A 16,753-nucleotide genomic window follows, 5' to 3' on the forward strand; every position below is an offset into this window, starting at 1 on the left:
GTGATATGGTTTAGAATTACTTCCAACAGAGTTTTTAAAAATTTGAGATCCATGTGGGGGTATATTTAGTGGAAATAAAACGTGTTTTGTAGACAGACAACAGACTTAGGTCCAAATCTTGCCTCCCCCACTTAGATGTGTTCTCAACTTTTTTAGCTTTAAAACTCTGGAAACTTCATTGAGTAAGACTGAAATTAGAAACTCTAGGAAATAATTTACAGTGGTTTTTTTTTTATTATTCTGGTGATATTAAGTGTAATTCTTTTCTCTTCTGCACACAAATGTTTACCTCATTTTAACTTCAAAAATATTTTACTTGGAGATGTATTCCACAATTACATTACTTCTGCTTTCACAATTCAACTTTGATTTCAAATAGGTGATCTGTTTATCAAGTTAAAATAAGTGCTAGAAATCATTTATTGCTTCAGTGGAATAATTGGATTATTCTTCAATTCATGACTAAGTAATCTAGGATTATCATATGCCTTGCTTCCCATTTTTTACTGTTTCTGCATGTAATACATTTCAAGATAACTTCTATCCTCTATTGAATGCACTTGACATCCCTGTTTTTCTCTGTTATTAATTTTAATCCTGGCATTTCTGTTTAGTGGATTTTGACTTTTTATATTTTATATTGTGCTTAACTAGCACTAATGTTCCTTTTCTTTTAGTTTGATCTGTTAGAAGAAGAAGAATTTTAAAATTAAACTGTTTTTAATGGTTTTGATAGGATTTTGGAAAAACCTAGATCGTAAGTGCTATTGCTTTCTAAGAAAGAAATCATTCCTTGGAATTAATCTCAGTAGGGTTTTCCCCATTTTATTAGCAAAATAAATAGTAAATAAATGAGGGAAAGAAGCATAAGGTTATATGTAATTCTTCTTCACCTGAATGAATTTCCTATTTCTTTTAATGGTAGCCTAATATAAATATACTTTATCATTTATCTCTTTCTCATAAGTTGGAGTGGAGCAGTGATTATCTGGGAAGTGCTTGGTTAGATTTTGGCAGAGTGATTTAAATTGTTAAAGGGTGAAACAATGTTTTTCAAAAAGTATTTCTTTCATGCTTTTCTTTTGCACAATAGAAATCATCAATCAATGAATGCTTTTCTTTTTCACACTGTAAAGTGAATCGTCATAGCATCTCAGGTGGTTTTTCTTTTTTATGTAAGGGGTGATGGCAAGGATTTTTGTTTGTTTAGTTTTTATTTTTTCTTTTGGCTACTTCCAGATTTGGAATTGGAATTCAGGCCAATTCAACAGATATTTATTAACCACTTTCTATGTAACAAGCACTGTTCTAGTTGCTTTCCTCAAGCCTGAAATCCAGATAGTGGGGATTAAAAACTACTATTTTTACACTGTCCTTTGATACTTGTTTGTCTCATCTGTAAAATGAGAATAAAACTACTTTCCACGAATATGTGAGTGAATATAACCTATAAAATGCCATGTAGCTGTAATGTGGTGACATAAATACCTCCACAATTAGATGTTAAGCTTTTGGAGTAAAAGAGTTGGCAGGATCTACTTCCGGGCCTTATTTTGCATTTTCCTCAACTCTTAGCACCTTGTCATTGAGTATCTATTCAAGATGTAGTGGCTAAGTTAATGAAGACTGTATCATTCTTTTACGTCAGTGTTCTTTTATTTTCATTAATAGCAAGCTTGATTTTTATAAGATTATATTAGAAGGTCTGATCCCAGGGTAGTTCTAAGGTTGTGATCTACCTCGAATGTCTGTGTGCATGAATAAGTAATCTGTAGGCCCTGGCTTTTCTTCAGTTCATGGCTTAAATAATACAAGGTGATTTGGAATTTTAGAAATGAAGTTGATAGACCAAAGCATCTTTAGGTCATCATATCTCAATGATACTTAATGTCTGGAAAGTAATATGTAGTTTAAAAAACTTTTTATTATGGAAATCTCCAAACATTTACAAAAGTGGATAATAGAATAATGAGGCGCCATGTATTCATCACTGAGTTTCAACAATTATCAACACATGGTTTCATTTTAGCTATACTTTCACCCCTACCTCCACACTGAATTTTTTAAGACATATTTTATCCTTATTTTTTTCCAGATATATTTTATCTATAAATGCTTCAAAGGTCTTTGTCTTTTTGAGATACATATTTAAGACAATCTAACCACAAGGCCGTTGTCACACCTAAGAAAATTCCTTAATAAGATAAAATATCCAGTCAATGTTTGGACTTACTTGTCTCATAAATGTTACTTTATAGTTGGTTTGTTTAAATCATACCAACCAAGGGATCACACGTATGTCCTTTAAGTCTCTTAATTTATAGGCTTCCTTCTTCTCTATTTTTAACTTTCTCCTTTATTTATTGAAGAAATTAGATCATTTGTCATGCAGGATTTTCCATATTTTGGATTTTGCTGATTGCATCCCTGTGGTGTTAATGAATTCTTCTATCTCACCAATCTCCTATAAACTCATAGTTAGATGTAGAAGCTTTATCAGTTTCAGGTTTCATTTTTGACAAGAGTACTTCATAGATGGTGCAGGGAATTCCTGTTGCATCATATTAGGAAACATATCATCTCTGCTTATTTATTCTTTTGTAATTTTAAAATTGATCAGTGAATTCAGGTATTGTCGTCTGATCCGTCAGCCTTTCATCCAATGGTTGTAGCAGCCATTGGTGATCACTGCCTGGATCCAGTAATGTGTATGGCTATCAAAGAATGGGGGTCTAAAACTTCTATTGATGTATAGAGTAGTAGCTCTATTTAATTAGTAAATCCAGAAGTGGAAAGTCATGATGTTGGCTGATAGCAATTAACTGCTTTTTTAGTACCAAGTCTAATTTTTGTTTTAAACAACATACTGATTTTTTGTAGAGATTTATTTATTATTTATTTAATTAATTAATTTAATGTATTTTTGGCTGCATCAGGTTTTAGTTGCGGCACGCGGGATCTTTCATTGTGGCACGCAGGCTTCTTTCTAGTTGTGGTAAGCGGGCTCCAGAGTGCGTGGGCTCTGTAGTTTGCAGTACTCAGGCTCTCTAGTTGAGGCACGCGAGATCAGTAGTTATGACGTGCAGGCTTAGTTGCCCCACGGCATGTGGGATCTTAGTTCCGTGACCAGGGATCAAACCTGTGTCCCCTGCATTGTATGGCAGATTCTGTACCACTAGCCCACCAGGGAAGTCCCCCAAGTCTAATTTTTAAGAGTATTTAAGTTAAACTTTTTTACAAGCCATGGTTTTTCTTTTTTTTTTCCTGAAATTCTGTTTACTAAAATAGCAAGAAAAATCAGAATTTTTATGTGAATGAAATAAACAATGCATTTCTGTTGCAGAAATCACTTCTCAAGAAGTTCAATTGCTGCAGGTGGGCAAAAGGGAAAATCCTACTATACAATTACATTCACTGTCATTTTTCCACATAAAGATGATGTGTGCTATTTTGCTTATCACTATCCATATACGTATTCAACTTTACAGGTGAGAACTCATTAAGTTGTACTGTGACCATTATTGTGTTGTATGTGTATGTGTCAGATAATTGAAGAAAAATTGCTTTAATTAAATATCTAAATAAGATAAGAAAAAGATTCAGGGTTGATGACTTTAGAAAATAATAACAATATTTGTTGAAATCATTAAAGTAAAATGGGAATATAGTCTTAATTTTTATTTAATAGAAATACTATGGAAATATGACATGATTTTTACTTTCCACTTTGGGTAGAAATCTACAAATCACAATTTATAAATTTTAACTAGGTGAGATTTCTACTTGTTTAAAGAAAAGCATTGAATCTCACAGAAAATGTAACAGTAGAAAATGTATATGCAATTTAAGTTTTTCTGTTGTGAATTCATTTCTTCTAATGGAGTCATATGGAGTCTTCATATGGAGTCCTAGATCCAGATTGCTTAGAATATGGGGTATAAGAGTTGTTTTGTGGGTTCTTTTGAGATTTTTTGATTATTTGCATTGTAAAACAAAAAATTCAAGTAATTACCGTGGCAGATTTACACTCAGAACAGAATGTCTGTCCTAATGATCAAGGATCTTGAAGCTTCGTATGATCAATTTACCCAGAAAGGAATTGGAACACTATGATTAGAAACAAGATTCCAAATTATGAGAGAGGAGAAAATGAGAGAAAAACATAGTCCATAGAGCAGAAGAAATGTCAAGGCCGAGAACATTAAATGAGGCTCACTTTATTTTAGTAAGGTTCCAACCTACAGTAAAGGTATAAACTGATATCTTTCTGTGCTGAATAACATAGCATCAGAAATATAGTGTTGTTATTTACATGGTATTTGTTACTGTTCTTTACTGATGTTACCTTTTTAATATATTTTAAATGCCCCTACTTTCTTCCAGTCCCACTACCACGACCTTTTCCATGCATTACCATTGTTTCTCACCTGAACTTTTGCCGATCTCTTTCTAACTGGTGTCCCAAAATTCACTTGTATCCCCTTTCCTCTTCATCACTGTTTTATCACACTGTAGCAAGAGGGCTCTTTGATGGCAAATCTAATCATATAAATCTGCTCCTTAAAATTCTTTGGTGATTTCTCTTGCCATTTGTATGAAGTCTAAAATTCTTACCATAGCTCATTCAGTCATTTCTCCACTATTTTGCACAGTTCTGGCCATTTATTCATACTGTTTGGACTGTTACTTACTTAATATTTATTTTTAAATAGACTTTAAAGTAATTCACTCTTTAAAGATTATCCTCATCCTAAGTTAATATATGTGGAATTACAGGTTTAATGTGCTAAACTTTTTTTCTAATTCACAGTAAAATACATATCTATTAAAATTTTTTTAAAGGTTATCCACATATCACTTAGTTACCTTAATTACCAAATACTATGCTTTGGGAAGGACTGGTCTACCAGGCCCTTTCTTCTGTGTTAAATTCTCAATTTCTTACCCTTTTCTTTCTGGTCTAGCTATAATGAATCTTCTTCAGTTCTTTGAAATGTCCTTCTTTTTTCTTATTTCACGGTCTTCCTGTATGCTTTCCTTCTGCCTACAGTGCACTTTCTATCCATTTCACTCATCCTTTGGATCTCACTTTAAATGTAATTTTTTTTTAGAAGACCTTTCCTCCCTGCCCAGACTCTGCAAGGCTCCCTTCCCTTTATTTCAAGCTCTCATAGCACTGTATATTTTTTCTAGGGTAGGGACTATTTATTCATTGTTATATCCCCAATGCCTGGCACAGTTTCTAGCCCAGAAATAGTGACCACATGGTAAATCATGATTATGTGAATGAACATAGGCAAAAGTTTGGAAACCAACTAAGTATCTTTTTTTTTTTTTTTTTTTTTTTTTTTCTTTTTGCGGTATGCGGGCCTCTCACTGTTGTGGCCTCTCCCGTTGCGGAGCACAGGCTCCGGATGCGCAGGCCCAGCGGCCATGGCTCACGGGCCCAGCCGCTCCGCGGCATATGGGATCCTCCCAGACCGGGGCACGAACCCGTATCCCCTGCATCGGCAGGCGGACTCTCAACCACTGCGCCACCAGGGAGGCCCCCAACTAAGTATCTTTAAAATAAGGGATTGAACAATTTATTTTTGGTGTGACCATATACTAAAACCATTAAAATTTGTGTTTTCAAAAGACATATATTCAACATGTTTAATGATATGGCATAATATTTATAATTATGAATATCTTAATATGAATGTATAAATTATTAAATGATAAAATCAAATTATAAAAAGTCTTACATGTGATTACAGTTTTGTTTATATATATTGGCATTTGTTAGTAGTAATCTAGGTCATGCAATTATGGGTGTTTAAATTTTTTTCTTGTACTTTCTGTGTCTTCCAGACATTTTACGATGAGCCTTTATTAATCTTGAAATCAGGAAAGATTGTTAAAAAACTTGTGCTGCATAATATTCATTCTCCATATTTTAGGTTGCCGTTAACAGATCTATAGTCACAAAATTTCAACATTCAGAAGCCTTTGAAAACCAAAAGCATTTTCATAACCCATTTGGCAGCAAAGCCTGGCCTGAATTGATGTGAGCTTATTTAGAATATTGATTCTACTTAGCGTGACTCTTCATATGCTTTGCTACAGAAATACTAATGTGCTTATTTACAGGCTGCTGCTGCTGACCCCACTGGTTATATCACACTATTAAGGGTATCCAAACTGTATCTATCCCCTTTCTCAAGTTCCCAAATACTGATATTTAACTGCATCTGGACCCTAATCCCTGGAGAAGGGATTAGGAATCTGATTCACTTTTAGTTATGTTCAAGATCTGGATGCATTTATTTCTGTTTATCATAGGGAGTTTTTAAATGATTATATACTTTGCTTTTAAATTTTTATTAAGATGCATCTTCAAAAATTGGAATCAGCACACAATCCTCAGCAAATCTATTTTCGAAAAGATGTGTTATGTGAAACCCTGTCTGGAAACAGCTGTCCCTTGGTGACTATAACAGCAATGCCAGAGTCTAATTATTATGAACATATCTGTCAATTCAGTAAGTTTGTCTTCTTCACTCACAATACCAATCATTCTTACTTATTTTTCTTTGCTTCATGACTATTTTGTAAGGGCATTAGTACTAGGAATAAGCATCAGAAGTCTTGGGTTCTAGTCTGGGTCCTGTTACTGCCTAGCTTGGGCCCACTTCTGGGCCTCAGTTTCCTCATATGAGGGAGCTGCCTGAGATGACCTCTGAGGTCTCTTGATACTAATATTCTGTAGTTCTTATTCTTAGAAGTCATACCCAAAGTATAGTATAACAAATTATACCATCAGTTTAAGACTTTACAATTAATTTTATTTATAAATAAAACTACCATAAACCTATCAAGTATTTTGATGCTAGTACTGAATAGCTACTTGTTTTTCCCTGCCATTTATGTTTTTAAATTGCCTCAAATGTACAGCTATGGTAAAAAAATATATATGCATATAAGAAAACTGTTCTAATTTTGTTAAGAAGGTAAAATATTTTCAGGAAAGAGAAAGAGCTTGCTATTCATGAAAATATGAGCAGATGAACTGAATGGTTATTTTTTTTTTTTTTTTTTTTTTTTTTTTTTTCTTTTTGCGGTATGCGGGCCTCTCACTGTCGTGGCCTCTCCCGTTGCGGAGCACAGGCTCCGGACGCGCAGGCCCAGCGGCCACGGCTCACGGGCCCAGCCGCTCCGCGGCATATGGGATCCTCCCAGACCGGGGCACGAACCCGTATCCCCTGCATCTGCAGGCGGACTCTCAACCACTGCGCCACCAGGGAGGCCCTGAATGGTTATTTTGTAGCCCTGTATATCTAAATGTATAGTGAAAAATATTTTTCTTTGTAAATCTCTGAGCAGATATACCTACTGTTCTGTGCTTATCATAGTGACTATAAAACAGGAATAAGATTATATGTTCCTTCTTTTTTCCATGACTTTATGAAAAATAAATTTATATTTCATCTATTTTCCCCAGATACTTATTCTTTATGAAACCAAGATAATATTAAAAAATTAATTTTATGTGTTAGATTAATCATTGTGAAATAAATGACTCAAATACTATTTAATGTGTTATGTTCATATAAGACATGACTTATATGGGTTTTATATCTGTTTTCTCTAGCGGGCCTAGTATAGTGCTTGTATATAATAGGTGCGCAGTGAGTTATACTTTGACTTTACATCAGTATTCACAATTGAGTAGAAATATTTCCAGTGCCCCAAAGTCAAACATCATACAGACTTAGTAGACGTTCATTTTAATTTGAGGTTTTATGTCTACTTTAGGAAATCGCCCTTACGTTTTCTTATCTGCTCGGGTGCATCCTGGAGAGACTAATGCAAGTTGGGTAATGAAAGGAACATTGGAGTATCTCATGAGTAATAACCCTACTGCTCAGAGCTTACGAGAATCCTATATTTTTAAAATTGTCCCTATGCTAAATCCAGATGGTGTCATCAATGGAAAGTAAGTTAAGCAATAGTTATAGAAATATTATAGATTGTTGTGGCTGTCCTGTATAAACTTGTTGAAATAATAGCATCCACATTAATTTCAAAAACAAATCTAGTGATTTTTCTAGAACAAAAAAAATTTAGTGAAGAATTAATCTGATAAATTTTTAAGTGAAAATATAATTTGTATATTATTAGTACTATGATATTTTGAGAAATTCTGTATCTATTCATGAGAATATGATTTTATAAAATGTATGTCTGCTTGAATTGTTTTAGAAAAATCACAGTATTGGGATATGAAAAAGATTTTAGCACATCGTCTTATAGTCCTTTTTATTTGACATGGCATGATCTTAGGTTGTTTTAAGATTTAGAATCTTCTGGGATCTCTTTCCACTAATATGGAATATTGGCTCCGTTTGCTAACCTCTTCTTGATATGAGTAGGAATTCTTTAGAGTGGAAATACTGGAACATTACTTTTTAAGTGGAGGTGGCTTATAGTTGGTACAGTTCATTTATTGTGTCAATTAGACCAAGGTCTCTTTAATGCTTCTGAAAGGGGGGAGTTAGTCTAACTGTCATGAGCATCTCCAAAGTCGAGGACACCATATTTATTTATTCAATAAAAGAACCATGAATATTTCTCATATTTAGGAAATTTTTGAATTAAAAAAATAGAATAATTTCTTTTTAGGTAGTATGATTATGGAACTAAAATGAGATTTTATGTCTAATTTTAATTCAGAAACATATTGACCAGTTAGAATTCTGTTTATATTTCTGTTATCACCTTCTGACCATTTGCTTAAATTTTTGCTCAGTGGCTTTAATACTTAATACCTATGATTAATGAAAATGTATTTGAATTTTTGCAAGAATGTGTGCTTTTCATATACAATACTTATCTTTCTTAGAAGGAGGGCCCAGATAGCACTTTCAATAATAACTGATACAATCAAAATACAGAATGTTAGCATAAGAAATGATTATTATGTAGTCAGAATGGAAAATATGACCATGAATGGAGAACTTTTCCTATAGCTTGACAATTTTGACTTATAAAACTTCAAGCTTACCACAGTTAAATGCATGTAACACAAGATCTTGCACATAGCAAATGCTAAATAAATGTTTACTTACTGACTATAATATGCATTCTGGTGAGTACACCGTTTATACCTGTTTGAAATATTTAGTGGAATAGAATCATAAAATTAAATCAAGTGTATGTAAGAGTTTATTGGTACCAATGTTTGTCATTGTGTTTACATATGTGTAGTCACCGCTGTTCTTTAAGTGGAGAGGATTTGAATAGACAGTGGCAAAGTCCAAATCCAGATTTACATCCTACAATTTATCATGCCAAGGGTCTGCTGCAATATCTGGCTGCAGTGAAGCGTTTACCACTGGTAAGTGGCAATATTTGTTTGTATAGTCAAAGAGGTGATTTTGTTATAAGTTAGTATTTTGTAGATTATTTTCTGGTTATAAAAGCTGGGTGTTAATTTCAGAAGCAGTTTCTTTAAAACATCTTTGTTATCTATCACTTGTGTATTAATTATGTTGTCAAATTAATACAATGTATCCATATTCTTATTTCATTAGATTTAATTTTTATAATTCTCATGAGCCCTTTACTTTTCTGTTTTGTTTATGAATAGTGGTAACTCCTGGCTGTAAGTTTTAGCTATTTAACTTCACTGTTTGAACAATATCAAGGTAAAAGTACAGTAGATATCTTCCAAATTCTCAAACTAGTAGAAAATTATTTCTGAGCTCTTTAGCTAATTCTAAAGCAGGTAAGTCTCGATTATACACATAGGAAAGGTAATATAGGCATGGTGGGATGCTCTCCTGAACTGTGTATGTGTATTTCTTCTGTTTTCAGCAGCTTTTGTTTAGAATGTTTCCATTATTTTAATCTTCAAATGAGTTAATCTTCCTTTGGGAAAGATAGAACACTTTGCAGAGGGGCAAAATTGGCATGCAAATCTGTCCATTTTCTATTTTTTAAATGATGCTCTTAAAAATTAAAGGGAAACCATACTCCTTTTAAAATGTTTTTCATGAAAGCATTTTTTATGTTCTCTTAAATTAGGTAAATATTTTAACAACCGTTGGGGCAGTGATGCGTGCAGCTGTAGATTGACCTATAATTGAATTTATTATTTTTTAAGTGATGAATAGTAGATACAAAACAAAGAGTGGAACTCGTGGCTTGATGCAGGACCTACCTGCGAAGGATTTAGCCATTCTAGAATTAATCATAGATCCTTTCCAGAAGTAGATATGTATTATTACTTTTATTGATTCTACTTGTTAAATGGTGGCGCAGTTACAACAAAAGGACAAAGGAACACAGAGCTGTTTATTGGCTTCATATTAGCTACCTTTACTTGGCAATATATGAATTTGAAGGATTTTATTTTTAAAATATATTATCTTTTCAAGGTTTATTGTGATTATCATGGCCACTCCCGAAAGAAGAATGTATTTATGTATGGCTGCAGCATCAAAGAGACAGTGTGGCACACGAATGACAATGCAGCTTCATGTGATGTTGTGGAAGATGGGGGATACAGGGTAATTATTACAGATAAGGCAGGAATTTTTGAATTTCAAACATGCATAAAACTACAGAGAATAATTTAACATACAGGAACTACTCAGATTCAGTAAATGTTACCATTTTGCCATTTTGTTTCAGATTTTTCGTTTTAAATGTTTCTTCTAATTTTTTTTTGCTTTTTTTAATGAAAGTAGACTTGATTTACAATATTACATTAGTTAGAGGTGTACAGTGTAGTTATTCACTATTTTTGTAGATTATACTCCATTTAAAGTTATTATAGAATGTTGGCTGTATTTTCTGTGCTGTACAGTATATCCTTGTATTGTTCATGCATTGTTTATTTTATACATAGTATGTATCTCTTAATCGCCTACTGTTATCTTGCCACTACCCCATCCCTCTCCCTACTGGTAATGGCTAGTTTGTTCCTTATACCTGTGAGTCTGTTTCTCTTTTGTTATATACATTTGTTTTATTTTTTTAGGTTCCATATATAAATGATAATATACAGTATTTGTCTTTCTCTGTCTGACTTATTTCACTAAGCATAATACCCTCCAGATCTATTCATGATGTTTCAAATGGCAAAATTTCATTCTTTTTTATGGCTGAGAGTATTCCATTGTATAATATACACCACATCTTCTTTATCCATTCATCTGTTGGTGGATACTTAGGTTGCTTCCATGTCTTGGCTATTGTAAATAGTGCTGCTGTGGACATTGAGGTGCATGTATCATCTTGAATTAGAGTTTTTTGTCTTTTCTGGATATGTGCTCAGGAGTGGGATTGCTGGATCATATGGTAGCTTTATTTTTAGTTTTTTAAGGAACCTCTATACTGTTCTCCATAATGGTTGTACCAATTTACATTCCCACCAACAGTGTAGGAGGGTTCCCTTTTCTCCACACCCTCTCCAGCATTTATTATTTGTAGACTTTTTGATGATGGCCATTATGACCAATGTGAAGTGATACCTCATTGTAGTTTTGATTTGCATTTCTCTAATAATTAGTGATGTTGAGCATCTTTTCATGTGCCTATTGGCCAACTATATGTCTCCTTTGGAAAAATATCTATTCAGTTCTTCTGCCCATTTTTTAATTGGGTGGTTTGGGGGTTTTTTTTGATGTTGAGTTGTATGAGCTGTTTATATATTTTGGATATTAACCTCTTTCAGTCATATCATTTGCAGATAGGTTCTCCCTTTACGTAGGTTGTCTTTTCATTTTGTCAGTTGTTTCCTTTGATGTGCAAAAGCTTTTAAATTTAATTAGGTCCTAGCTATTTACTTTTGGTTTTTTTCCTTTACCTGAGGAGACAGATCAAAAAAATATTGCTGTGACTTACATGAAAGAGCGTTCTGCCTATATTTTCTTCTGTGAGTTTTATGGTTTCCAGCCTTACATTTAGGTCTTTAATTCATTTTGAGTTTACTTTTGCATATGGTATGGAAAATGTTTCTAATTTCACTCTTTTACATGTAGCTGTCCAGTTTTCCCACCACCACTTATTGAAGAGACTGTCTTTTCCCTATTTTATATTTTTGCCTCCTTTGTCATAGATTAATTGACCATATGTTAGTGCATTTATTTCTGGGCTCTCTATTCCATTGCTCGATATGTCAGGGTTTTTAGTGTGTGTGCCAGTACATTCCTGTTTTGATTACTGTAGCTTTGTAGTATAGTCTGAAGTCAGGAAGTCAGTGTTACCTCCAGCTTTGTTTTGTTTTTTTTTCCTCCAGATTGCTTTATAGTCTGTTGTGGTTCCATATAAATTTTAGGATTATTTGTTGTACTTCTCTGAGAAATGTCCTGGGTATTCTAGATATTTTGATAGCGATTGCATTAATTTTGTAGATTGCTTTGAGTAGTATGAACATTTCAACAGTATTAATTCTTCCAGTACATGAACAGGGATATCTTTCCATTTCTTTGTATCATCTTCAATTTCCTTCATCAGTGTTATATAATTGTCAGAGTATAGGTCTTTCAGTTTATTCCTATGTATTTTATTCTTTTTGATGCAGTTTTAAATGGAATTAGTTTTGGATTCCTGAACTAATGATAGTTCATTATCAGTGTATATAAAAAAGCAACAGATTTCTGTATTTTAATCTTGTATCCTGTACAAGAAAAATCCCAAGTAAACAACCTAACCTATCATCCAAAGTAATTAGAAAAGGAAGAACAAACAAAGCTCAAAGTCAGCAAAAGGAAGGAAATAATAAAGATCAGAGTGGAAATAAAATTGAGACAGCCGCCCCCAAAAAATAGAAAAAAATCAATGTTTTTTTTTTTTTTTTGAAAAGATGAACAAAATTAATAAGCCTTTAGCCAGGCTCATTAAGAAAAGGAGAGAGGTCCCAAATAAACAAAATAAATGAAAGAGGAGAAATTACAACCAGTATCACAGAGATACAAAAAACATAAGCGAATACTATGAACAGTTTTACGCCAACAAATTGTATGATCTGGAAGGAATGGATAAATTCCTAGAAATATACAGTCTTCCACAACTATAAAAGGCACCTGGAACAGTTCTTTGCTCAAAAAGATAAAAAGCTTTGGGAAGATGGAATTATGAAGTTGCCTGAAAAATGGCAGAAGGTAGTGGAACCAGAGGGTGAATACATTGTTCAATAAAGTTCTTGGTGAAAATGAAAAATGTGTCTTTTATTTTTACTTAAAAACCAAAGGAACTTTTTGGCCAAAGCAATAGATAACCTGAACAGACTGATCACTAGTAGTGAAATTGAATCAGTAATAAAATAACTCCTAGCAAACAAAAGTCCAGGATCCAACAGCTTCAAAGGGGAATTCTACCAAACATGTAAAGAAGAGCTAATACCTATCCTTCTCAAACTACTCCAAAAAATTGAAAATGAGGGAACACTCCCAAATTCATTCTACAAGGCCAACATTACCCTGATAACCAAAACCAAAGACACTACAAAAAAGATTACAGGCCAGGATCTATGATGAATATAGATGCAAAAATCCTCAACAAAATATTAGCAAACTGAATCCAACAATATATAAAAAGGATCATGCACCATGATCAAGTTGGATTTATTCTAAGGATGCAAGAATGGTTCATATTCACAAAACAGTCATTGTAATATGCCTCATTAACAAAAGGAAGGATAAAAATCACATGATCATCTCAATAGATGCAGAAAAAGCATTTGACAGAATTCATCCATTCATGTTAAAAACTCTCATCAAAGTTGGTGTAGAGGGAACATATCTCAACATAATGAAGGCCGTTTATGACAAACCCACAGTTAATATCATACTCAAGTTTGAAAAACTGAAAGCTTTTCCTCTAAAAATGCTTCTCACATTTAAATTTTTAATCGATTTGGAATTTATTTTTGTATGAAGTGTGGGGGTCTAATTTTAGTTTCCCCATGTATAACCAGTTGTCTCAGCACCGTTTATTAAACAGCACCTCCTTCCTCTGCCAATTTTATAAAGCCATCTGTTACAGACTTTGTTTCCACATGTATGGGTGTGTTTTGAGGTCTGCCTAGGACTGAAGGGAGATCTATTGTTTTACGTACTGTGTGCTTTTCATTTTGTCACAGTGTCTCTCTTACTATATTTACGCCTAAACAAGCACCCCAGGTTATTTTCCAAAAAAAAGTTTCAGTAACATATCACTACCCTTAGCAAAACTTCAAAGCACATTTTCTTTTTGGTGTCCTCTCTCTTCTTCCCCTTTCTCAAATAAATAAAATGATTAGAGTTATGTTAAAAAATGGAAACACTCCAGAAATGTAGAGTAGTGAGTGAAAGTCATCTTCTCTCAATTAATCACTAATTCATCACTTTCACCATGTGTATTGTGAGATTTACCTCTAAGCACATGCATTCATAGATGTATATAAACATAGTATATCAAGTTTTTGTGTTGTTTTTTTTTTTAACGCTCCACAGCAACTTTTTTTTCACGTGTTTGTTGGCCATCTTTCTAGGTCCTCATATCTAGATCTGTCTTAATATTTTTGATAGCCACACAAGATTTTCATTGTGTATTTTTGTTATTATTGTATGGCTATACCAAAATGTATTTATTCACTGTCCCTTGGTGGTGGTCACTTCATTAATATTGCCAAATTGTTTTTCATAAGGATTGTACAAATTGATACTTCCCAGTGAATGATAGTGCTGTTTCTCCAAACATCTTACTATCATCTTTGCCAGGTGAAAAAAATATCTGATGGTTTTAGTTTGTGTATCTGTAATTATAATATATGAGGTCAAGTATCTTTTTCTGTTTGGCCAATTATGATCTCTCTTTTTAAAAAATAGCCTTTTCTCATATTCTCTGCTTACTTTTGTACAAGTATCTAATATTGTTTTTAAAATAACTTTATAAGTATACTCTTTATATTAAAATTTTTTGTTTATGATGTGTAGTGATTTAAAACTTTTATCATATTTGTTGATTTTTTTTTAAGTAGCTTCTGGGTTTTGAGGCTTAGAAAGACTTCTCATTCTAAGATTTTAAAAGTAGAGCTCTATGTTTACTGTTTGTAGTTTCATTTAAAATTTTAACTTATTAATTTAAAATTTAAATTCACAATCTAATTAGAGTTAGTTCAATGGAGAGTGACTTCAGCTGGTTTTTCTCAGTGGCTGACCAGTTGTGTTAGCTTTTCATGAATGATCAATGTTCCTCACTAATAATAATACTAATTTTAACAAATACCTTTGGTTCTAATTCTGAACTCTCTTTCTAAAGATGCATCTATTCCTATACCAGTATCATCTTTTAACTAATGTTAGATATGTAATTATCTGTCAGATTATTTCTCTAGTTGTAGCCTTTTCTTTCAGAATTCCCCAAGGTATACTGCTATATTTCATTTTCACATGAACCTGAGAATAACTTTAAGTTGCAAAAATTTTGTGGGCATTTCGACTGTGACTGTTTTAGCTTTATTGTTTCATTTAGGGGTGATTGATGTTTACAGTGTTAAATCTCTTAGTCAAGCCATCTTCATGACTAAAGTTTCTTCAGTTTTTGAAATATGTTTTCGTATTTTAAAACATGTTTTTTTTTACATGGTTTTATTCCACTTATTGGTTGCTACTATGAATGTTATCCTTTCGTTCATTCTATTTTCTGATTAATATTTGTCTAGGAAAGCAGAAAAGTCTAATTTAGTAAGAGGATTCTTTCAGTGTTTTGAATAGCAAGGGATATAGGAAGAAGATCCACATGACTGCTCTAATGACTATGCTTTCATAAATTTTTTTCAAAATTTAGAAATTAAAATAATTTTAAATGACAAAAAAAGAAAGCTCTTGAAATATTTTATCATTCTTATCTTTGCAGACTTTGCCTAAGATTCTGAGCCATATTGCCCCAGCATTTTGCATGAGCAGCTGTAGCTTCGTAGTAGAAAAATCTAAAGAATCTACAGCACGTGTTGTAGTTTGGAGAGAGATAGGAGTACAAAGAAGCTATACCATGGAGAGTACTTTGTGTGGCTGTGATCAGGGAAAATATAAGGTAAAACATCTCAGGACTTCCAGCCATAAAAATATTTCAAGTCTTCCATATATGCTCTAGTAGTTTTCAAGTATGTATTAAATGATATGTTTGTTATGCTGAGCTAAATGTAACTTGCAATAATGGAATTGAATTATATGCGATCTTAAGAACAGTTTTTGTTTTGGTTGTTTTTTTTACTTCTCTGAACTAAATAGCTTGCTTTGGATCCTTATGAAATCTTGGTTGAGTCTACTTACAGTCATAATTTTTAAGAAAGCATGCTGTAATACACATTTAAATAACGGTTAGTAATTTTTAATGAGCTGTGCAAGGAGTACATTATTAATAAAATGTTCTATCATTTTAATTTATTGGTTGTAAATATATTTTTATGCATTTAGAAATAAACACATTACACTAAGTTTTTTAAATTTAGATTTTGTGTGTATGTGACTTTTAAATGCATATTCCTTTACTAATTTTTTTTTCTTTACTAAGACTCCTCTTCTCCTCCTCCTATGGTACCATAGGCTTTTATGGGAAACAATGAGTTCAGACTTTACTTTTGAAATCTAAGAGTAATTAAATGTTAGGTGACTTTGAATTTTTTAATTTTAAAGTTTGAGAACTTAAAAAAAAATTTTTTTATTGGAGTATAGTTGATTTACAATGTTTTGTTACTTGCAGGTGTACAGCAAAGTGAATC

General features: G+C 32.8%; 1 protein-coding gene across 3 annotated transcripts in view; it reads left to right on the forward strand.

Moving 5' to 3' along the window:
* Positions 1-16,753, forward strand: part of AGTPBP1 (ATP/GTP binding carboxypeptidase 1) — a 173,639-nt gene that overhangs the window by 128,952 nt on the left and 27,934 nt on the right. For all 3 annotated transcript variants that reach the window (XM_081236170.1, XM_081236171.1, XM_081236172.1), the window contains 6 exons: positions 3,344-3,488; positions 6,371-6,524; positions 7,798-7,978; positions 9,250-9,379; positions 10,422-10,553; positions 15,889-16,065. In XM_081236170.1, coding sequence (XP_081092296.1) covers positions 3,344-3,488; positions 6,371-6,524; positions 7,798-7,978; positions 9,250-9,379; positions 10,422-10,553; positions 15,889-16,065 — 919 coding nt within the window. The remainder of the gene's footprint in view (positions 1-3,343; positions 3,489-6,370; positions 6,525-7,797; positions 7,979-9,249; positions 9,380-10,421; positions 10,554-15,888; positions 16,066-16,753) is intronic.

This window comes from Mesoplodon bidens, assembly GCF_964165515.1.
Source record: "Mesoplodon bidens genome assembly, chromosome: 6".
Classification (NCBI taxonomy): domain Eukaryota; kingdom Metazoa; phylum Chordata; class Mammalia; order Artiodactyla; family Ziphiidae; genus Mesoplodon; species Mesoplodon bidens.